Genomic DNA, 23,813 nt, shown 5'->3' on the forward strand with positions numbered 1-23,813 from the left:
TTCACATGGCCATGTACTGAGTGTACCTCCCCCTGGTTGAAGGGGTTGTCAGCAGGCACCCCACAGGACCCCTGACTCACCCATGGTCTTAGACACCGGGCTGAGGTGGTAAATTGTACACCACTAACCTGGGATCATCTACATGTCGAGAATTTGTAGTTTGGGGTTTGTCTTTTGTAACAAGTTTGACAGAAGGTTCCGACGAGCTCTAAAGGAACCCTGTGTGACCCAGCCTGAGCAGTGGGCTCACCTGAACAACATCGATGGCAAGGCCCTCCCTGTAAACAGACCATTCCAGGGCCTGGAAATGCAGAAAAACACCATGGGAGTCTCCCGGAAGTCTTATTAAAAGGCAAACCCACTCCTGGATGTAGGCATAGGGAATGCAATTTCAAATTCCTCCCAACTTTACATGGAGGTCAGTGCTGCTCTTTACATACTCCAAAGAGCCAGGCTCTGAGTCATTTGCCGAGCACCCCAGACCCCTCGCCAGGACATTGTTGAACACGGGCCGTGTGCCTGAGGGGTTGCCCTGGGAAGGGCATCCAGTTCCATGGCTCAGGGTTCAGGGGCAAGTGTAGGAGGCTGTGCCAATGGTTGAGTGTGCATTGAAGGTGTGGAAAAGAAGCATCATAGATATAATTATCCCCCCCATTCTTGAAAAGCTAAGTCATTCTGCCTTGGCAACCAGCAATCAGAGGTGTCAGGTGATAGATTAAAACTTGACACCTAATTTGATCTGAGGGGAACTGAAAATAATAAGTACTTTATATTTGTGGAGAACCTTATTTCTTTCAAAGAGCTCGGAGCACTTTGCCAACTCCCTTGCCTGGAGAAGGAGGGCGGGAGGAGCTTTAATAACAGTCTTCAGGGCTTGAAGTCTTGTTATTAACTGAGTGGTGGCCAGCTGTTCCCAGTGCCCCACCCCACCCCCCAGTCCACCTGACGCCTGGAGAACAAGGCCTTAAATTGCTGCGTTTGCCATGAATGGGAAAGATGTGGTCTGGAAGAGGTTATGGGGGAGGGAACAGGTGCTTTGGAAAAGAGACGCAGCTCCCTGGAAAAGAAGTACTTATCCTCTCAGCCCTGCCACTTCCTGGCCCTGATACTTGGGCCAACAATTCACTGAAGAACAGGACCCTGTATTAATGGCCCTGTGCAAAAGCTACAGGGCATAACATTGAGCTTTTAGAGGACACACGACAGAGCAGCGGCATAGGAATGAGAGTGTTTAAAGACCTATCCAGCTTGACGGAAATCAGAGACCTGACATATGAGAGAACAGCTAGAGAATTACTCTCTGGCTCTTATGTTGAGGCCAAGATACCTAAAGAAACCACAGGTGAAGAAAATCTAATTCAGCCAGGGGGCTGTGGTACCTGGACTGGCTGCACCCTGGCAGGACCCTCTTAGTTATATTACCCCATGGCGGGTCTCATCCGGGTGGAAAGCAGGGAGTTGAGGTGGGGCAAAGGGAAGTGGGTGAGCCTGACTTCCTCTCTGTATGACAACTCTCTTACAAGAACTAAATCAGAGCCGGGTAGTGGTGGCACGCGTCTTTAATCGCTGTACTTGGGAGGCAGAGGTGGGCATATCTCTGTGAGTTGGGGTCCAGCCTGGTCTACAAAGTGAGGTCAGACAAGACTACACAGAGAAACCCTGTCTCAAAAAGACTAATAATAACAACTAACCAGGGGCTCTCAAGAACTACCTCACTCCCTTCTTAGTGACCTGAAACCTCTTGCTAGGCTCCACCTTCATTCTTCCAAGAACAGAGAGAGTCCTTGGGGGTCGCTCTCTGACAACGCACAGGAGTGCCTGTGTGATGAGACGGCTCTGTCCCCACCACTCCTGCCCTGCCTCCCCCTCCCAGCTCTCCCTGCACCAGGGCAGCTCCACGATGCCTGCAGGCCTTGTTCAGAATATGCTTGAGCTTGGCTGAGCCATAGCCCATGATGACTGGACCATGAGACTCAGGAAGTCAGAGCCATCCATCCTTCCTGCCAGTTCTCCATCCCCCGCCCACTCACTGTGGACCTCATCACCACTGGACCTCACTATTCCAATTTGAAGAAGAAAGCAGTGGGGCATGGCACATGGCCTCCTTAAGACCACAACAACCTAGGCAGCTGAAGATCCCTGAGAGTCTGAAGCAGGCTGAGGACACAGACCTGGGTACAGAAATGTGGGCTGGCGGGTCACCCAGGTCTAGGCTGTAAATTTCCAACGTCTGTTCTGCTAATTGAACTTCATATTTAGTTTTTGCTTTTTAATCATTCAGATAGCACCATATAGTAAGGTCTATACATTAAGGAAGTAAAAAAAGAATGGATGGAGAGGTGAAACTGTATAGATCAGCATCTCTGAGCTAAACAAACAACACATACACAGACAAGCATACACACACAACACACACAGAGACAAGCATGCACATACAACACACACACATATATAGACAAGCATACACACACAACACAACACACACACACAACACAGACAAGTATGCACATACACACATACAGATAAGCATGCACAGACAACACAACACACCACACACACACACACACACACACAGACAAGAATGCACACACCACACACACACAGACAAGCATGCACACACATCACACTCACACACACCACACACACACACACACACACAGAGACAAGCATGCATACACACCACACACACACAGACAAGCATGCACACACATCACACTCACGCACACCACACACACACACACAGAGATAAGCATGCACACCACAGACACACACACACACACACAGACAAGCATGCATACACACCACACACACACAGACAAGCATGCACACAGAACACAACACACACACAACACACAACACACACACAACACACAACACACACAACACACACACTGACAAGCATGCACACCACAGACACACACACACACACACACACAACACACACACGAATGCACGCACTCGAACATGCACCTCACTTTGGAGAACAGAGAGAGGAAGTGACTTGTCCAAGGGCACCCACAGCTTGTGAGGTGCAGCGCAGCTATAACCCAGGGCCCAGGACTCTGCATTCTGCTTCTCTTCACGTGGCCCATGCTACATCTGCTAATGCACAGGTACATTTATCTCCTTTCCAGACCTTCTTGCTCCTACCTCAAAGTAGAGCGATTCTTCAGCCATAGAGGTTCTGGCCCCCTTCCTTTTTGCTTCCTGGTCGCAAGTGAAATCTCAGCCTGTGATCTTTGTCCTTGGTGACAGTGTACAGCAGGGAGAAAAAACAGCAGTTTGATCCCCCCACCCCCACAATCCAACTTGAAGTGCTGGCAGTTCAAAACGAACTGTACAAATAAATCTTGTTTTGACTCATAGTCCAGAGGGTGGATGGATAAATATGGAAACCCTCAAGATATAATTTTGCAGCCATTTTTTTTCTTAGCTTAACGGTATGCTTTAATGTGCTGAGAAAAAAAAATTTTTTTCTGGCTCGAGAGAAATTGCATTCTCTCCGCTAAGTGCTGCTTCATGCTTCCAGCAAACAAATATTCACACGTCCACATCCACGCATGTGTGTGTGCACAAGTGTGTGAACACGCGCGCGCGCACATACACACAGACACACAGACACCAGCTCAACCCAGCAGCTGCACACCCTGGGCTGAGTGACAGTCCTCTGCTGAGTTGACAGCTCTTATTCTGTAAAGTTAGAGATGGATGATGTTAAATTTCAACAAATCTATCTTCCATTGCACTCAAATATAGAGAAAGGCAACCGTGGTGATCAAAAATGTAGAGAGGTTTCTCTGTTAGAACATTCTAGAACAGAGACTTTTCAGAAGGCCTATTTCAGAGACTAGAGACTCAGAGAACGGGAGCTACTAGAGGAATTAACCAGAGGGAAGGTAGCAGTGCCCACTCTCCTAAGGACAGATGTGTGCCTGGCCAGTGAGCTAAGGCCTACATTATGTGGTGCATGTTCTGGGATTCTCCAGCATTCTCCAGAGGATAAGGTGGACCTGCTCACCCAAGTCTCCCCAGGCTTAGCAGAGGCACCCATTTAACTTTCAAAAGGAGATGTCCTGCCAGACACATAGCACAGTGACAAAGTGCTAGCCTTGCATGGGAAAGACCCTGCATCCATCTCCAGCACCAAAATAATGATAAATTTAAAAGGAAATCGTTACCACATCTAATCGGTACTTATGTGTCTCTTTGTACCAAGTAGTACAAGACGGGCAGAAAACCTAGTTAGGAATAAAGAAGGTAGTTCTGGAGTCAGGGCAGATCCCAAGACAGACATCCAAAGGCAAGCCTCCTCATGACTCTGTGGGTGACGGGCCAGAGTGATGAGGACTTGTCACAGTTAGTGCCCCCTCTAGCCTTGTGGAGTCTCCTTTATCTCGGAGCTGGGCCTTGTTCTCTGTTTTCAGGGCAACTCACTGAGGGAAAGCAAGCTACCCAGAGTGTGTGTGCAATAGACAAGCAAGCAAAAGGTGGAAGTGACGTGCAGTTGGGTGCTTGACTATTTTTCTGCTCTTCAAACCCCCTTTCCCCGTTCTCTGTCTAGGAATGGATCTCAAGGAAGTTTGCCTTTCTCCCCCAGAGCAGCATGCCATTCTGTCTGCAAAGGGTACATATCAGGCTTGAGACTTGGGCCCTGCCCCATCCCACTCAGACACTCAGTGTCGACGGGCTTCCCCTTTTCGAGGAAAGGAGTTAGAGCCATGACCCATTCCACCGACTGATAAAACGGGAGTTGGAGCTCTGTCCCAAGATTCCAGTTCTGATGCTCATGTTTTCAGAGTTTCCATGTCGAGAAAATCCCACAGACCTTAGTCATTCCTCACACATAAGTCTACAAATATCTCTCTCTCGTGCGCTCTAAACAGCAAGTCTTCTGGCCCAGCTCCCTGCATCCTCCTCTCTCCTTCCTTTTATGTGAAAAGCTCTTTGCATAAGTTTTCTGTTGCCTTTGCAGCCACAGGCTGGATTGGGGCATTCCCATTAACTAAGACTCAGCTAACAGGGGTACTAGCAGTCGGGATTCGCTGTTAACTGGGTTTCTCGCTCTGGAATAAGAGAACGATGGTACAATTTACTTATCCACTACCCATGTGATTTCATTAATTCTGGTGGGTCAGAAGACAGGAGACATCATCGTGATCACCAATTACCCTCTTCTCAGCAGGTGCCATTTTTAGAGTCTTCCATTTAGTAACATTCCGAGGAACAGAGCGTTCCTAGAAATGTGACCCTGGGCAAAAAAGGTCAGAGGATGACCGACCTGTGTGCTAAGTGCCCTTCATTTCTCTCGCTTTGTGGCCAGATGTTCCATGGTGGCCCTCTGAGCCTGGCATCCCCATTTAGGAAAGGAGAATTACTTTCTCCTACGGAGCTGCAGTAAAAATGAGTGTGTGGATTAAGGAAACATGGGGGATTTAATTTCCGAGGTAATTGCATTTAAACTTTAAAGCAGGTGTTCCGATCGGACAGGCTTTGGCCATTTGCCCGAGACGCTGGGCCAAAGCAGTGAGACATTTTGGCAAAGCTGTAACTTAGGCTCTTAAGTGTCTACTGTCCCACAGCCCCTCTATTTAGCAAAACATTCAGCCCCAGTGAGTAACTGTTCGTTACCAAATTATGATTAACAGCCCCTAATTAAGTATTTCACAAAGTAAAAGTAACAACCTTCTTACACGTGAACGCCGCCATACTTACTGCACGGCTGCAAGTCCCTGGACCATTGTTCTGCTGTTGAGCATGTACGTGTAGCACCCCCTTTTGCAGATAGGGCAGAGCCCCCAGGATATGACTGATATCCTACAGCCACCATAAGAGATAACACAGTTGTCACCTTGCATGAAGTCACTTCTGGCCAGAGAAGTAGAGCTGCCACGGCAGCTCTTCCTTAAGCTGGGCCTCGTGGGAGTCCAAGTAACAGAGTCCAGGAGCACCTGCCCCCAATTAGGCTCACAGCAGCCACTTATGGAGTGGCTCAGATTCAGATGTCCCCCAGGGAGCTCAGGTGTCACAGAAGCTCAAGATACCATTTCTCATCCAAGCAGCCAGAGATCAGCTCCAGCCTCCGCTGACTAATATCTGAGGTTTGTTCTGATTGGTCAGACTGGCTCTGGTTACTTAGCAAGGCTCTCAGTGGTACTGAAAGTCATGGATGGAGTGCATGATCCCTTGGATGCACGGCCCTGTTGGCATCCTTGCTGGCCATAGCCCTGACAGATCCTCCTCGGCCCAGGTGGGAAATCAAGGCCACCTTTAAACAAGAGCCAACAAGGGCGGTGAAAAGACCATTGCATGGATGGGGGGCAGGGGAGGAGAGAAACAGACAAACTCATTCACGGGTGGCAGGGACCTCACTCTCCATTGCTGGGCTCACTCTCACATGAGCCTGGATCTTTCCAGGTAGCCCCGTGAGCCCACTCTCTGGCTTCATCCAGGGAGGCTTCTCTCAGTGGAGGGAATGATCTGTTCTGCAGGAAGCTGTGGGAGACCGAATTCCTGTCCTGCTGCTGGGCAATAAACTTGACAATGAGAAGGAGCGGGAAGTGCCCCGGGGCCTGGGAGAGCAACTCGCCAAGGTATAAAGCCCAAATGTCCCTCTTTCTAGACAGGGTGGGGACCCCCAGCATTCAGGAGTGAGCCCAAGAGCCTTGGTGGGAACTTGCGGAAGCCCTGTTGAAGGGAAGCAATTGGGGCATCTTGGGTACTGGGGCATTTACAACTGCAAAGAGGGGTGCAGATGTGAGACCAGGCTGCTTGGGGAGCACCAGGCAGGAGAACTGTCCTAAAGCCTCTTGTGTGGAGGAAGCTCTTGTGTCCTGAGAAAACTGGAATCTCTCTAATCTCGCTCTGATCCTGGAATTCCACTATCTGTATCTCTGCTTAATCACCTCTGAGGATGAAAGCCTCACTTTCCACCAGGCAGTGGTGTGGACCACCCTGCCACAGAATGGTTTTGATAGAAGATGAAACCTCAAAGCTGAGAACTGAAGAAAAACTGAAGAGAGATTCTGGACCTTTGGGCCCATGAACAGGACCTGCAGGACCCAGCAGAAATTAGAGGGTGGGGCAGATGGGGGGACAGTGCATACCAGGGGCAGGACAGACCAGGGGCAGGAGAGATTAGGGCTCCTCCTAGGCTTTCTTCTCACTTCTGGTTTCATGGATCTGTGTGCCTGGGAGGTAGGGTACCCAGCAGCCCTGTGATGTATGATTCCTGAACTTCATAGTCAAAACAGGACTTAACCTCAGAGCCTGAGGTAAGCACAGATGGTAAGAACCAAAGGAGGATGACGAAGGGCCTGACTGAGCAGGGTTCCCGAGCAGACACATGTGCGCAATTCTGAAACCCAAATCCTTTGAAGACAGGAGGGTTGTTTGTTTGTTTGTTTCCCTTTGTTTTTTATGCTATCTAGCAGGAAATCTGACTGGAACTGACATGAAGCCATTTATGGACTTTATCTCACTCTACTGAATATCCAAATGTCCCACTGAAGAAATATTCATGTATTTGATGATAGGGTGCTGTCACAGATCTACTAAGGGCATTATGCAATATTTAGTATCTATGCGTGATACCTTCCTAAAATTAAAAACTTTGGATTTCCAAATGAATCCAGATGAAAATATTTCATCTGAAGAACATAGGCCTGGATCATCATCATCAACGTCACTATCACCATCATCATCACCACCATCATCATCATCATCCAATTTTCTCTTATATTCTTTCACATTTTCTATTTTCATACCGAGACAAGATCTCATATAGCTTAGGCTGACCTTGAACTCTGATCTTTCCGCTTCTATCTTCAAGTGTTGGGCTTACAGATGTGTGCACCACTCCCTATTTACACGGTGCTAGGGATCATACTCCGGGCTTCATGCGTACCAGGCAAGGACTCTACCAAATGGGCCAGACCCCCTAATCTATTTTCTTTTCAATTGTTCAAAAACAAACGTGGAGACAGGCGTTGAATGATTCATTCCAAGTATGTCAGTGGTAGGGAGAGCATTTGAGGCTGGGAGGCATTATGTCTTCCAGGTCTAGGTCCTGGGCATTTCTTTTTACACCTTCCATCCTCGTAGCGGCTCCTCCAGAGTCAGTGTTGGACAGAAAGAAGACAGTAAGGTATGAGGATGTGGGGTCAGGGGCATAGGCTGGAGCTGGGCCTCTGGGTGTGGACGAAGACAACTGAGTTGGAAGCTGCTGTTTTCAAAGCCTCCCGAGCTGCAGTCTTCAGTGTGCACGCTCAGCCACCCCTGGTTACCGTGGACACCAACCTCTAAAGAGCATCCAGACCAGAGCTCGATTCCATTAGCACTGTTACCATGAACGAGTGGCTTATTAATGGAGGTGACCAGTGGGCCCGGAGCACTTGGCTAAAAGCCCCCGTGTCCCAGCACCACCTCTGCCCGATGAGTGACGAGTTACCCCATAACCCGATGCTCACAGCTGGGCAGCCAGAGCATGATCTTACTAGAGCCCCAGGTCCACCGAAGAATGGTGTCCTGTTAGAGGGGCTTTAGGGGAGCCCTGCTGTTTGTTGAGTGCCAGACCATAGTGGACCTGCCACACTGCTTCTCTCAACTCAGTTTCCCTGCCTGGAAAGTGGGAACAGTGTTGCCTGACCTGGCCTTTCTACCTGCTTCCAAGGCTGGTGTGAACCTGAAACCATCAAGTACATCCTTGACAGAGTCTCAGAGAGTGTGAAAGCACAAGGCCACGCTAGGTGGTGGTGGTTGTGGAAGTGCTGTAGCTACATAGAGAGCTAGCATCCGGTAAGGGCACAAGGAGGAAGAAACCAGCCAGGTCAGGAGGGGAGGTGAAGGTTATAGATAGAAGCAGACGGCTCTCTCCTCAGCTTCCTCTGGTTCCCCGGTCCTTCCGGTTCCCCCCACATACCCGCTCTGCTCTGTGATTCCAGGAGAACAATTTGATCTTCTACGAGTGCAGCGCCTGTTCGGGTCACAACACCAAAGAGTCCCTGCTCCACCTGGCCAGGTAGGAAAGTCATTTGATAAGTGAAACATGCTGAGCCCATGTATGGCCAGCCAGTGATGTCCACCCACCATCCCTAGCCCCCATACCGGCCACACAGGGGCTTCTTGCCCTCTTGAGCCCCCTGACTGCAGAGGCAGAACCAGGACTTTATGGGAGAAACAGTAGTTGGGGGAGAGATAGTGTTCCTTCCTGTCACCTCTACCACAGTCCCCTTCCATCTCGGAGGCTGCCATTTGCCCAGAAAATATGCCTGCAAAGTGTCCCATCAGAAGTTGTTTTGGGGGAGAGGTTGCAAGGGTAGAGGGTGGCTATGAAGGGACAGGGAGATGAGTGGGATTGGGGTGCATGATGTGAAACTCACAAAGAATCATTGAAAAGGTTTAAAAAAACTAGAAAGAAAAAGCCCCCCCTTAGCACTGGCTGGTATCACAGTGGCATCAGTTGAGGGCCAGCATGGGAACAAGTGGACTCTTGGGGTGGAGAGTGAGGAACTAGAGAAAAGTGGGGCTGGGAGAGAGGGAAGCACCCAGGGCAGCCACAGAAAGGCAGGGGCAGTGCTGAAAGGCCCAGTTACATAGACTCAGTCCCCAAGAGCCTGCCTACACCAAAAACTAGGCAAAGCAAACCACACCAGGAGTCTTTTGAATGCTCAAGCTTCTGTCCATCCCTCCATCCAACAAGTACTGAATGGTGCCCATGTTACACCCAGCACTCATATTAGGGCGTCTGAAAATACTTGACTTTGAGCAGTTAAGACTCAAGAACAAGTATTTGTCCATGGGTTATGTCATATACTGAGGAGGAAAGTTCTAGACCCTTCTCTGCCCGTTGACTCACTGACGACATTGGGAATGTAAGCAAATCAGTCACGACTTCCCTGCCTGCTAACCGGTTATGAACACCAAAGGGGACATAGGAGGCGAAAGTGCCTGGGAAGCACAGAGCAGAGACAAGACCTGCCCTGTTGCTGGCACCCCTCACCTTTCATGTTTAACCTGGGGCTGTGGCCACAGGCACCAGCCCTCTGCAGAGCTGACCACCAGTCGTGAACATTGGCTGAGCTTCAGATATGTGCTGTCACGGTGGCGCCTGCAGAATCACCAGGATAAAGTCTTGGTCCTTAAGCAAATGCACGTGACCCTGTATGATGGAGTCACCAAGAGAGGGACCAGAGTGCTATTAGGCACAGAGGTTTGCCAAGATGGTCTAGGGTAGCTTCCCAGCAGAGGTGTCTCTAAGAATCCAAAGTGATCGGGCTCTCTGTCCTCAAAATTAGTCATGCATCTGTGTTGTCAGAGGAAGACACTGGTGCTCAGGGGAGGGCTGCTGGTCCACGGTGCCAGCACCCAACTTAGCCTTTACTTTGCTGCTGACCCCATCTCTTCTTTTCCCTCCACCCTCCACTGTCCAGATTACTCAAGGAGCAAGAGGACACAGTGAGGAAGGACATTATTCAGGTTGGCCCCCCTGCCAAGAAGAAATCCTGTTGTGGCTGACAGTAGTTCCCTAGCCCCAGCCAGCTTGCCCATGCCCAAGGTCACCTTCAGCCAGCAGCCCTTCGAAGCCCAAGGACACATGGCTACTTGAACCAGCACTTGGGCTCATATACAGCAACACCTAGCAAGGCCTGCTCTGCCTTGTCCTTGTTGGTGACTTGCCTCCCCTAATGGAAGGAAACACCTGCAGCCAGGAAGGCTGCCTTTTCCGTGTCTTGAAATCTGCTCCCCCCTTCTCATCTACACCCCAATACCCACTCCTTCCCCCTCCTCCAGTGTGGTTTTCTGAAAGAAAGGAGCAGATGGGCTTTTCCAGAAAAGTCACCACGTGCCTTCTCCACCTCCCTTCTCCTCTCCCCATGCCCTCAGGAGGTTCTGCACTGTGGTTGCCATGACAACAGTGCAGGGGCAACTTGCTGCTTCTTGAAGGCCAAAGATGTGCCATTTGGGTGATGCTGGGGTGGCCTGTCTTGCTTTGGCGCCAGTTCTTCCGAAACCAGAGAGCTGCTCTCGGCACACAGGTCACTGACCTTGAGACACCTGAGGTGGCTCCCGGGGCTCTCAGCTTCTCCCAGAGTTCCTGAATCACAAGATTCACAGGCCTCTCCCAGCTCCATCTGCACTCACTGGATCTGTGCCTGTAGGTCTCTGCAGTGTGCTTCCTAAGGACCCTGCAACCCAGGCTCCAGGGTAAACAGTGGATGACAGCTCCATGCCTAGAGTTACACAGCGTGCATATTCCTACTTCACTTTGAAGAAGAAAACCAAAGGGGGGAAGACATCTGAGACTAAAGACAGTGGCTATTTCTAAGACGCATGCCGCACACAGAAACCACTTCTCTGAGGGTTTTTCCAAAGAGGTATCTCTTTGGAAAATCACATCTGATTATTGACAGGGCAGATTGACAGGCGGGCATGTGGAGGGGAATGGCGTCCAACACTAGGTCTGAGATTATCGGCTTCCTTTATTGCATTTTCTTTTATTCCAGGAGGTTGTACTGGCTTTTAAAATGTAGCTGTGACAGTGGCAATTTGCAGGTGCTTGGGAGGTGAGCTGCCTCTAGCTGGTGACTTCAGCAGAGGGCGCTAGGCTTCAGGGAATGACCTGAACCCTGCCAGGGTCCATTCCCTGCTTCTGATCAGCACTAAATGTCTGGGTGCTGGAAAATGCATCCTTGTCCTAGATGGAAGGCAGGCTAGAAAGATCGCAAAAGGTGCTTTTCACACGGGATTGACATTCTGCCGACACTTTCTCTTCTTCGGCAGAAGAACCAGGCACTGGCCCGAGGACCCACACCCAACAAGTGTGGTTCACATAAGAGGATAGAATGTTAAGGACAAACTCCACATAGCCACGTAAGCAAGGAGAAGCAGCAAGCTAGAGTTCCGAGGCATGTTGTACAGACTCTTCAGCAGACCCCTCAAAGAACGAGAGGCCCATCATGCCTAACTGCTTTTGGAAGGCTTTTCTCTTTTTCTGATCTAAAATTTGCAGGGACCAGAGAGCCAGTGTAGGATGCTAACAGAACCTATGCCCACGTGTCTTGAGGAGGTCCACACTCGCCACAGGCCGGCTCCTACCCCAGACCCCTTCCCCATCAGTTAAAGGAAGGGTGGTTTGTTTGATGCGTGCCAGCTTTCTGCTAGGATACGTAGGATGACTTGTGATGACTCTGACGACATACTTATTTTCCTCACAGGCTAGCGCCAGAGCTAAGGCTCAGATCTTTCCCTAGGGGAAGGAAGGGCAATGGTTATGTTTGTGGGTTGGAGCATGGAGAGGGGGCATGGGAGCCACTTGGAAGTGGTGCCCACTCTGTGTGTGTGCAGGTCAGGTACAAGGTTGGATGGCCATGAACAGTGTGGCCAGCTCCTCTGTTTCTGACCATCAGAGATGGGACTGGAATGCACAGGACCTGCAGACTCTACGGGGATCCTCTGGGCCCCCTGATGCCTTAATGCCCAGCACGATATCCCAACTAAGGATACCATTCGTAAATAAGAGGCCTTAAAGGGATTGGAGGAGAGAGGGAGAACACTGGCACCAAACCTTTGGACATGTGACAAGTTCCATGAATCTAGAGGACTAGGAGTAGAAGGAATGGGGTCAGGGAGTTCTCAGGGACAGAGAGACCTTGGTTTGTTTCTTTCTTTAGCCCCACTATAAAGAAAAGAGAAGAATATGGATTTTGGTGGGGCTTGAGGAGTCCCTTGTCCCCAGCTCTCATCTTCTCCCTGACTCTTTTAAAGATACTACTACGTGGTTCAGAGCCACCCTCAGAGGCTAACCCTGGCCCTGAGGCTGAGAGAGTGCTCAGAGACCCTCTGTCTCCATCCCATTTGCACTCCTGCTGATTTGCCACCTTTCTTGCTCATCTCTCTCAAAGTTTCAATGTCTACCTCACATAGAGCTCAAGAGGCATATTACAGGCTATACAGGCAATAGCCATGAAGAACTCACTATAGTACCTATTATGTCACAGGCCTTCGGTACCAGGACCTGGTTTCACTGGTAGCCTGGAGTCACAGCGCAACCCACTTTCCAGTCATCTGCCCAGAACGGGCACATTTACCAGAACTGGCTCATTTGGACATCTCTCTGTTCAGCCCATTGGCTGGGTTCCGAGTCAGAGGTGACTTTGTTCTTGACCTCGCTGTCATTTCTTCTCACGGACTCCCAGGATTCCTGGGTCTCCTGCTAGGGCCTGTGTCCCAGCAATGGTCCTTGCTGATTCCAGGCCCCAGTCTCTGCCTCTCCCCTCTGTCATTCTCCAGGACTGCGGCAGCCACTTAAATCTGGGGCCAGTCCATGGCTATTTAACTATGAGTGACCTTGCCTCATGACAGTCCCACAGCTCCCTCTCTCTCTTGCCCTTAGCTGACCCATGATTCTTTGTGTCTGCTGCCACCCACAACCCTAAGTTGCCAAGTCAGGAAGTCCTGCACCAAACCAGTATCCCAGGTGTTTCACTTCTGCTTGGGGTTTGGTTCTTTTAGCCTCACTGGGCCTCGCTGGCCTTCATGTTCCCCTGTGGCACGGTCTCTCTTCTCCTCTCCCCTTTAGTCACCTCTGTCCCTTTCTTCATCTAATTCTGGGCTCCCCACTCTCCTCAGGAGACCCTTTAATCATGTGTATGAATTTTGCCAAATGGCTTAACTGTCTCTACAGTGAGCACTGCTCCAGGGGTCTTAAACCAGTCTCAGCTAAGGTGCTAACGAGCTTAGCCGCTCCAGAGCTCTCACTTGCTTGAACAGAGAACTCTAAGAGAGGCAGTGCTTCCAGTCAAATGAATGAGTCGCTAATGGTAAAATTTCAAGCTCCTCTGGGGTTGGGATATGGAGGCCAAATATTTAACTCCAAGCTGCCCTTACCGCTGCTACTCTTAGAGATCTGTTTGCTTCGTGTATTGAGGGCTCCTCTGCTAGGTAAAACATATTCAAACCATGACATCTTCAGTTTATAGTGGCATCCTTTGGAAGAGTAACAAATTTTTGTCTTCATGGTCCCTCTTTTATTTGCTGTTTTACATGATGTATATTTTTTCTTTTACCTTCCAATCTGTGTATCTTTAAAGCGAGTCTCTGGTACACACCATACAGTTGGCACATTTTTTTAAAATATATTTTCCAGTATCTTTTAATTGCAAATTTTTGTTTGCATTTAATCTAAATGATAAGAAAAGATTGTCTGCCACTTTGCTATTTTCTTCTTATACCTAATATATATTTCATTTCTTTGTTTTTCCATCACTACCTTTTTTTTCTGGTTCATCATTTAATTATCTTATCTGCTTTATTTTAAAAATATGTCCTTTTGGTACTTGCAATGAGGGTTACCATGAACATTTCCATTATGATAATACATTTAGATCAAGAATAACTTAATTCTACTAAGATGTGGAACTCTGATTCTGTATACCTCTATTCTCATCTTCTTTATGTTGATCTATATATCTTATTATCAACAGTTATGTCTTCATATGTCCCGAACCTTTCATATAGATTTGTTATGTTGTTTTATGCACTCACCCTTTAGTTTGACCTTTAAAGGGAGTTAGATGTGGCCAACATACAGAGAGTAGATGTCAATGGAGTTGCTCATCTGTAATTAGGATGTTTATATCTCACTCTACCCCACCCCACCACCAAACTTGGGGACTGTCACAGAAGAGAGGATGTTAAGATTGTAAGAGCCAGAGCTTGAGGAGGACTGGGCCAAAACAGCATCTTCTGAACCTAGCAGGTTCATTGCACTTGTGAACTCACAGCTGCTGTGGTTGACTGTACAAGATCTGGACAAGATCAAGCCAGTCAGCATCACCATAGAGCTGGATGTGCTCATGAACCCTTGCCCTCAGTTGAAGCTACTGATGGCTTCTAGGGAGAGAGAACCATTTTTCTTTAAGGATGTGGCCACTGGAGGTCAACCATGCTCCAGTGGATGACCCTATGTTCACAGATATATGGGCAGCACTAATTGAACTTGGTTATTAGAAACACAAAAAGGACAAGAAGTTGGGAGAGGGTATTGAGAAGAGGGAGTGGGTGTTGGGAGGGGTTGGGGGAGAGATGGGGTAAAAATGATCCGAAATATATGTATGTATGAAATCATCAAATAATAAAAATATTTATTTTAAAGGAGTTATAATTAAAGTGCATGTATATTCTTTTTCATGCTTAAGTGTATAATTTTGTAGTGTGTTTTATTCATTCATGTTTATTCATGTTATCTGGTTCCCTTGTGGTCGTCTGAAGGACTCCCTTTAGTACTTCTCAGAAGGACATACCCACCTCAGTGAGAGTCTTTCAGTTTCTTGATCTGGAAATATCTTAGTTGACCCTTAGTTGGAAAGTATCATTTTGGAGATAGAGAATTTTTACTTGACTTCCTTTTCTCTTTCAGCACTGTGGCTATGCCATCTTACTGCCTCTGGCACCCATGGTTTCTGGTATAAAATTAGCTTAGTCTCCTTGAGGATCCCTTATGTGAGCTGTCTCTCTTCTCTTTGTGCTTTCAAAGTACTTTGTCTCTCATGGCTGTATCTGCATGTCCAACTATTGGCTTCTTTCAGTGCATCCTGTCTACATGCTGTTGAGCTTCTTGGATGATGGACTAAGTTGATGGTTTTCATAAGTTTGAGAAGGCTTCTGTCATTACTTCTTCATATGCCTTCTCTGCTTCTGAACATTCCATTATGCATAGTTGGTATGCTTGACAGTTCGGTAGGTCTTTGAAGTCATTTCTCTTCATCGTGTGTGTGTGTGTGTGTGTGTGTGTGTGTGTGTGTGTGTGTGTGTGTGTGTCTGCCTGTCTGCCTGTCTGCCTGGAGAACCCCAATTGACTTGTCTTCAAAATCACTGATTCTTTCTTCTGCCTGATCAAATACAGATTGTAGGTGCATTTTTTATGATCATTATTGTACTTCATAACCCCAGAGCATACATGTCATTCCTTGTTAGGATCCCTCTGTCTTGGTTGATTTCCATTACTTCAAGTTCTTCAGGCATGGCTTCCCCCAGGTCATTTGGGCATATTTAAAATGGCTTGCAAGATAGCTTAGTAGGTAAAAGCACCTGCCACAAAAGCCTAATGGCCTTAGCTTGAGTCCAGGAACCCATGGTGGAAGGAGAGGCCTGGCCCCTAAAAGTTATCTTCTGACCTCCATATATGTGTGTGGCAATTGTGCACTCTAACTACACACACACATAAACACACACCACTGATGGTGGTGGTGGTGGTGGTGGTGGTGGTGATACTACATAAATATTGTTTAAAAATAGCTTAGATTTAAAGTCTCAAATCTGCCCTGTGTGCAAATAAAATCTCTCCTTCCTTCCTTCCTTCCTTCCTTCCTTCCTTCCTTCCTTCCTTCCTCCCTCCCTCCCTCCCTTCCTTCCTTCCTTCCTTCCTTCCTTCCTTCACAATGCATATAGTACAGTAGGAATTTGGTCTCCTTGTCAGCTCCTCCCTGAAGGCTCTCCACCCTTCTGCTTTGAACAAGAGAAGATAACATTTAGACATTTGATACTCTGCTCTCCTACCGAGCTCCCAGAAGCCCTTGGTGAGATGAGCTCTCCAAGGAAGTATTCAGTCCCTTGAGTGGGAGAAGGGATGCTGGTGGCCTCATATTTCCATGTACATCAAAGACCACTCCAAACTCCACAGGGAGATGACAAGTGTGGGAAGGTTGAACGTCAAATCTGAAGTTTGAAAAATAAAAGGTAGTTTTCTGCAAAACAATAAAAATAGAGTCTATAAGCAGGAATCTAATCCCTAAGTGGTTGCTGGTTGGGATCAAAGCCCCTACTTGGCTTCCTGGTCTGCCCCTGCCCCTAGGAGCATGATACCTCTCCTCTCTTTGTGCTCAGCCAGGATCCACAGCCTTTGACTCTCACCAATTAACCCTTCCCTCCTTATGATGGATGTGAGGATGAATCTCCAGCACCACTTCCTTGCTACCTCTGTTGGTGTTTCTATTAGAGGACATGTTCATTACTAGTAACAGCCACACTGAAGAACCTTCCACATGATTCATTTGGGCCAATTTAATCAGAATGTCCTACTTAGGAGAACATTGCTGAGAACGTTGGGATTTGGGGAAACCATATGGTGTTTGCAGAGGACCTGAAATCAATGCAGAAACTGGAGAGTACAGGTGAGGTGCTGTCATTTTTCATCCTGCCTGAATCAGGCCCAATAACCGACCCTTGTTCCTAGCTGGGACTTCATCAAGGCTATGGCTCAGATCCAAAAGGATTATGTGCAGGCACTTGTCATGATACCAGGAAGCTCCTCTCCCTACAAATGAGGACTCTGAGGACCACCGAGACCTGTGCAATCATGATGAATGATGTCTGGGTCCACCTGACCTATAAAAACTACAACTCATAAAAACTCTGCACTACTAAGCAAAAATACCTGAAGACCAAATACATGGGTATGAGATTCTGGAAGCGATGGGCTTCCTCATGGAAATGTGGCTATGGAAACACAATCCATTTAACCGTACACTAGGCCAAGGACAGTGTTGGGTTGTGTTTCGGTGCCACCTGTGTGGGCTCTCCTACCCCCTCTGTCGTGATGCCAGTCAAATGGCTAGCTGCTGTATGTGAGCCTCATTCACACACACTGACCACAGAACTCTTGAGAATGACAGACATGGGACTAAGGCCCCAAGGACAGGTCTATCCATCTTTGTAGTCTCGGTTTGGTCTACGTGGGGGAACTGCTGTGCTGGAGGTCCAGGTCCTACAGACTGGGTTCTCGGCGTAGGCAGACTCAGCTGGTTCAAATGAGGTGCTCCTTCTGGCTTTAAAATGCCATGCTGGGGAGCATTCCAGTTGCTGTGATGTGATTGCCTTTCAGACAGTGTGAAGCCCATCAGAGCACTTCCAGCTCATCCCCCGCAGCTACCCCAGCTGCGAGTGGCAATCTATTACCCCTGGGCAGCCCAACAGCTCAATTGACTCGGGCTCGATGCCCCGTGCATAGCAGATGCTTCCCTGCCCAGCTCTCCTTTGTCCTCCTAGTATGAAACCAGTCCTTTCTACCCCACTGTGCTCATCCTGAAAGCTTTCCCTAGCTCCCAAAGGCCTGCTCAGAATAAGGCCCCCACATACAAATTGTGTGGCCTCTTTTACCCATTGCGGGCAAGGAGGAAAGACAAGACAGGGAGAGTCTAGTCAACTGAATGCTCCAAGCAAATCATAGATGTTACATTACAAGGGACCAGAGCATGGTGGGTTAGAGAGCTGGGGAAACACACTTCTAGATACCTAACATAAGTGTGTGTGGGGGGGGTGTTCACGGGTAAAATTGCTTCCCATTACTTCTTGAAGAGTTAAGTAAATCGTGTTTCTTCAAGCTCTGAACTTTTATCTAAGCATGCTGTGTTTCTTTCTGCTGTATTTGAAGCTGTGCAGGCCTGGCATTATAAATTGCAAGGTGACCCCAGGAGAGTGCTGGTCTCCTTCAGTGCTGTATTTACCAGGGTGTGGTACAAAATAGATCCTGGGTGGGCGGATGGACCAGAAAATACTTCAGACAGCATGCTCCTAAATGACCCACCTTTATACACATGGTTTATAAAACACTTATGCCCTGAGGCGATGAGAAAGTTCTAGAAATGGAGAATGGGAATGGCTCCATGTGATATTATAAATGTACTTAAAGGTATTGAATTATACATTTTAAAAGGGTTTAAACTGTAAATTTTGTGCCCATTTTCATCACAATTTAAGAAAGACCATTTTTAGAAACATTTGTGTATACATAAAGAAAGGATTGATTTTCTCCCATCTGCAAGTGAAGCCCAAGGGTACTTATAGTTGCTCTTGGGGTACATGAGGAGCTCAGGGAGTGCAGAGGAAAACAAGCACTTTCTGCCTTGGGAACTCTAAGACACACAAGGGGAAGAAACCCCTAAAAGCCCACCAGGAACGTGTCATGCACACAGCACTATAGCACCCACAAACTTCCCACCCCTCAGACCTTTTCCAATACCTGGACTCTCCACACCTCCCTGGATCCTGCAGAGGAAGGCCCTTGGGGCTCTAGGCATGATGTCAACCATTTGCAAGCTTCTGATAATACATCTGCCTCCTCCATTGTAGGGTAAGTCCCCCAACAGGAGAACTATGAACTCCGGTACCTTGTATGCCAACAGGAGGGTCTATGGGCTCCAGAGTAGGTACAAGAGAGTGTATTGAGTAACACTTCAACAGACAACTGAAGGGAGTTTTGTTGCTCCTGGAAGTCTACTGCATCATCCAGGGCAGAAATGCATTCAGAAGCACCCAGGAATACCTGAGCTTTAAAGAGACTTGCACTGAAACCATTGCTGGCAAAGACAGGCTGGAGAGGGAGAGGGAAGCTCATACTCCAGGAGTACAGGCAGGCGTTGGCACTAAGCTTGCTCTGAGCAGCCCCAGAGGTTGAGTTAGAGCCAGGAAACAGCCTATGGCTGAAATATCTCCCACGGGGAATGGACCTCACAGAGCACTGATCAGCAGTGGAGTAAGCTTTCCTGGTCCTCTGCTCCTGGGAATAGGAGCAATGGGAAAGATGAATCCCAAGGTTCACACCCCTGCTCTACCCATCCTGAAACCCAATGAAGGGAAAAGCCGCACCCCCTTCCCTATCACCCAGGTCCTCTCCTTCCATCCTCTGTCCCCTCCTTCCTGTGGGTCCCATCTCGTAGAGGGAAGCACCTGGCCTGGGTGTCCCCCCAGAGAGCTCTACAGCTTCCCTGGTGTGGGCAGGGGTGCTGAATCTCTGCCAGGGCCCTGCCAGCCTCTCTATTGTAGCAAGTGGAATTACCAGCTTCAAACCACGGGTCTATTTAAATCAGCCTTTCACATCTGATGGATTTAAAAATATGCTAGAAGTTGGCGTTTTGCATGCAGAAACACACACACACACACACACACACATACACATACACACACACACACAAACAAGCAGATGAAGCCTCTCTCCTTCCTCTTTGCCCTTCCCCACCTTGCCACATCCCAAAGCAGTTTCCACTCTTAAGATCTATGACCCTGCTTCTGCCCATCCCTCTCCTCTCAGGCACAGAAAATCTACAGCCTGGGGCTGGTCTCTGTTCAGCTCCTTGAGAACCCCAGAGGGAAAGCCAGAGTCTGACTGTTGGCCACTACCCAGCAGGGGCCACTGGAGTCTCCTCACTACTGTTGTATTCAAGTGAAGACCCAGATGACCTTCCCTCTTGGGCTCCTTCAGGTCTTGGGGACTGTGTCCATATCCTGATCAGGAAGAGGGACCTACCTAGGTTGCTACGCCAGTGAGTGGCTCTGGTCCATTGCCCTTGAAGTCTTCAGCCTTCCCAAGTCTTCACTTGGTGTTTCAGCCAGGACGTTTCACCCCCATACCCACCCACGATACACAGGGAGTGCCTTAGCCCTGCTGTTGATGTTAGGCATCTGAGTTCCGTAGCCCACAGCAGTACTAGACCACTCCGTTCCCTCATCTCCAAGGACTGCGCTCACTGGGAACCCTTCTAGGGCTGTAACTCGATTTCCTCAGCCTAACCCAGCTTTCTCTTGCTGTAAGTTAAACCGTATAGCCTCCTGAGTACCCTCTATTTGAGGCTTGACGAGTGACTCCATTTCCTGTCTTCTGTCTGTGATGGCCACCAGTGACCCAGCTAGTGCATCTGACAATAAAATCAGGAATGTGCCATTATCTGGAAAGAGCACTACTGCCCTCAGTCAGCCTTCCCTGTGCTGCCCCACAGCACAACCCTGCCACATCCAGCCTGCACTGTGCCTCTTGCCTGCCTAGCCCAGGCTACAGTCCTTAGCTCTGCTTCTTAACCTTGGGTGTGTGGGAGTTCAAGTGGTTTAGCTTTTATGCTACTTCTGATAGCTTTACTTAATTAAAAAAAATCAGTCCTTGTCACTCCCCACACCTAGAGATTTTGATTTAATTAGATGTTGGAAGAAGTCCAGCACAGTGGTGGCATTCCTGTAATCCTAACATTCAGGAGGCTGAGACAGGAGGTTTAAAAGCTCAATTCCATCAGAGGCTTCATAGCTCAAATCTGCCTCAAAAGCAAGCCAACCAACAACCGTGGGCTAGGTATCCTGTCCTAGGCCTGTAATCCTAGATGCTTAGGAGTCTGAGGCAGGGGGATTACAAGTTTAAGATGTGCATAGGCTACAGAGTAAGTTCAGGGTCAGCCTGGGCAACATGGTGATACCCTGTCCCAAATGTAAAATATTAAGACTGAGAGAATGCCACAGTGACAGGGGGTGTGCCACCATGTCTAAAATCTCAAGTTCCACCTCCCAGGAGGATGCAAAAGTAAAGAAATACAGCTCAAAGAGAATTATCAAGCAACCTTAGAATTAGTAGCAACAATAACGGAATGGATTAGGAGAAAATGAAAGATCTCAAAAGTTTGTGAATGTCTCCTTGACCTTGGTTCTGCTCTTTGATGTTACTGTCTTTGTCCAGCCCAGGTTTAGACCAATAGGTCTCGATCCTTTATGAGAGCATTGGTGACTTCTCTGTGAAAGACAGCAGTGGTTAGCACTGTAGGTGCCTAACAGTGTCCTCAGCCTGCCCATACCTGCTGTGCCCACTCTGTGGCCGAGCCTGAGAGCAGTCCATTCTGACTGCCCACATACAGGACAGAGAGCTGACTGCCTGCCCTGAGCCTTGGGTGTACCACACACATTGATGAAACTACTTGCTAACTCCCTCCTCGTCATGAGGTGATGTTGGGCCTCAGGCCTCCAGACAAACTAACTTCTGTATCATCTCTCACTGGAAGGGTCCCAGGTCCCACTTTCCTGTGTACAGGTGAATGATCAAAGTTGGCTATGGTTTGTGCATCGAGTGGGTGACAGAAAGCCCAGGTGCATACCAAACTGCAGATTATAGGGCATTGCCACAGTATTCTATGGAAACTGAGGCCTTAGGAGAGGACAGCCCTTCCTCAAAGGGAGGCTAATGACCCTCATGTTGGTCCTCTGTGTTGCCATGTGAGCTCCACATTTAGACCCGTCCTGCCTGAACTAGGAGTCTCTCACTCTACCTCCCCTTACCCTGGGCACCTCCCCAGTCTTCTGCCCTTACAAAGCCCTTGAAGCCATATCACAGGGGACCATCTCAATGGAAACTCTTGGCAGAGTGACACACGAGTGAGCATCTAATCAGATAGGCAACATGAGCAGACACAAATTAACTCCCCACACAAGAGTCACCCAGTGCTGCCAGCCAGCAGCCAGCAGCCTTAATTCTATTTCCTCTCAGTTATTAAAGTGATTTTCCCCCAGATAGCCTATCTCCATGGAGTCCAGACTAATAAGCAAAAATCAAGGCCAGAAGACTTGCCTGCTGACCCATCTCCATTTCCTGTAGCCATGCATCAAACTCCTCCAGGATGCCCTCCAGCTGCCCTGGAGGAAATTTCTTTTGCTCCTTGAATCTTTATTCATCACCCATTTCCAGGAAGAAGAAGGTGGAAGTGAGGAGGAGGAGGGGGAGGAGGAAGAGTGGGGAGGAGGAAGAGGAGGAGGAAGAGGAGGAGGAGGAGGAGGATCCCAACATCCATTATACTCCCTCAAAGTAGGAGACAGGCCCTTCTTGTAAAGGCCAGGACACATTGTCACAAAATAAAAGCAGCAGAATGGGAAAGATCCCTCCATCTAGGTAGGGACCTGGAGATCATTCCAGGTTAACACCTTCATCTTCATAAATGAGAAAACAGAGGCCAAGATGCTGAGTGAATAACTCAAGGTCACATAGTGGGTTCCCAAGGAGAATAAGAGCTATGGGCACAGTGACAGAGGCATCAAGATGACACTGTATCTTCTGATTAGTAGACAAAATTTGAATGAACCAGGATCTGTCTTCAATCCTGAAAGGCATTGGAATGAGACAGTCTGACTTATGGAGGGAAGACATATTTTAGTTCTAGTGAGACAACGTGAAAAATGTGGGCACTGGGGCACACGTGCTCAGAGGAGACCAAGACATGAGATTCCTGGACTCAAATCCTTTTATGGCTGCTCAGAGGAGCAACCTGTAGCAAGAGAGTAGCCACTGCGTGGATTGCTTAGCTTCACACTCATTCCTTACCCCTTCCGCTATGGGACGGACAACAGGGTTTCCAAGAAAGAAAACCAAAGCAGAGAGAGGCTGCAAGGCTTGCTAGTGGTTGCACAACCTGTAGTGGGAGAGTGGAGATTTGGACTAAGTCTTCTCACTCAATGTTGCTAACTACCCCTGTATCCCTTACTCTGAGCTACCCAAGGTTTGCCAGGAAACCTGCCTAGTATCTGGTGGTGCTGGGTCCTAGGTGCCTCTCATTCCAACCTTGGACTGTGTTTGCTGACCTAACATTTCCACAAGTCTGGTCCCGATCTGAGCTTGTACAGCGTCCCAATCCAGGCATCCTCAAGGCCACCTTCAGAATTGTTTCCAGATGGCATAGGGTCAAGTGCCTTCTATCTTTGTCCACAACAAGCCAACCTTTTGACCCACTCGAGACAGAGAGAGGCTCTATCACGGGGTGATCTGCTCCTTCCTCTTTCATTGGGACAGCCTTGAGCATCTACCTGTACTGTCTCACCTGAAGCTTTCAGTTCCAATAACAGGGAGAGTTCCAGTTTATATGCAGCTGTCGAGAGCCACTTATCACACAGGGAGCATCACTATCCCCGCTCCTCAGGCTGTAGCGTTTGATACTGGAACAAAACCAGGAGGAAAGGGTTATTATCATCCTTCCCATTTAACAGGCCAAGAGCCCAGGCAGGAGCAGACACAAAAGGCC

At 48.5% G+C, this 23,813-nt stretch overlaps 1 protein-coding gene across 4 annotated transcripts in view; it reads left to right on the forward strand.

Annotated features, from left to right (window-relative positions):
• Cracr2a (calcium release activated channel regulator 2A) overlaps nucleotides 1-15,158 on the forward strand; it is a 113,680-nt gene extending 98,522 nt beyond the window's left edge. For 2 of the 4 annotated variants that reach the window (XM_063286981.1, XM_006237505.5), the window contains 3 exons: nucleotides 6,489-6,590; nucleotides 8,940-9,016; nucleotides 10,428-15,158. In XM_063286981.1, coding sequence (XP_063143051.1) covers nucleotides 6,489-6,590; nucleotides 8,940-9,016; nucleotides 10,428-10,512 — 264 coding nt within the window. In that variant the 3' untranslated portion in view covers nucleotides 10,513-15,158. Of the gene's footprint in view, nucleotides 1-6,414; nucleotides 6,591-8,939; nucleotides 9,017-10,427 lie in introns of those variants that run through there. The other 2 variants (XR_005503914.2, XM_006237508.5) reach the window with 2 other exon arrangements.
• Nucleotides 15,159-23,813: the final 8,655 nt, after the last annotated feature.

This window comes from Rattus norvegicus, chromosome 4 (genome assembly GCF_036323735.1).
Source record: "Rattus norvegicus strain BN/NHsdMcwi chromosome 4, GRCr8, whole genome shotgun sequence".
NCBI classification, from domain to species: Eukaryota; Metazoa; Chordata; class Mammalia; order Rodentia; family Muridae; genus Rattus; species Rattus norvegicus.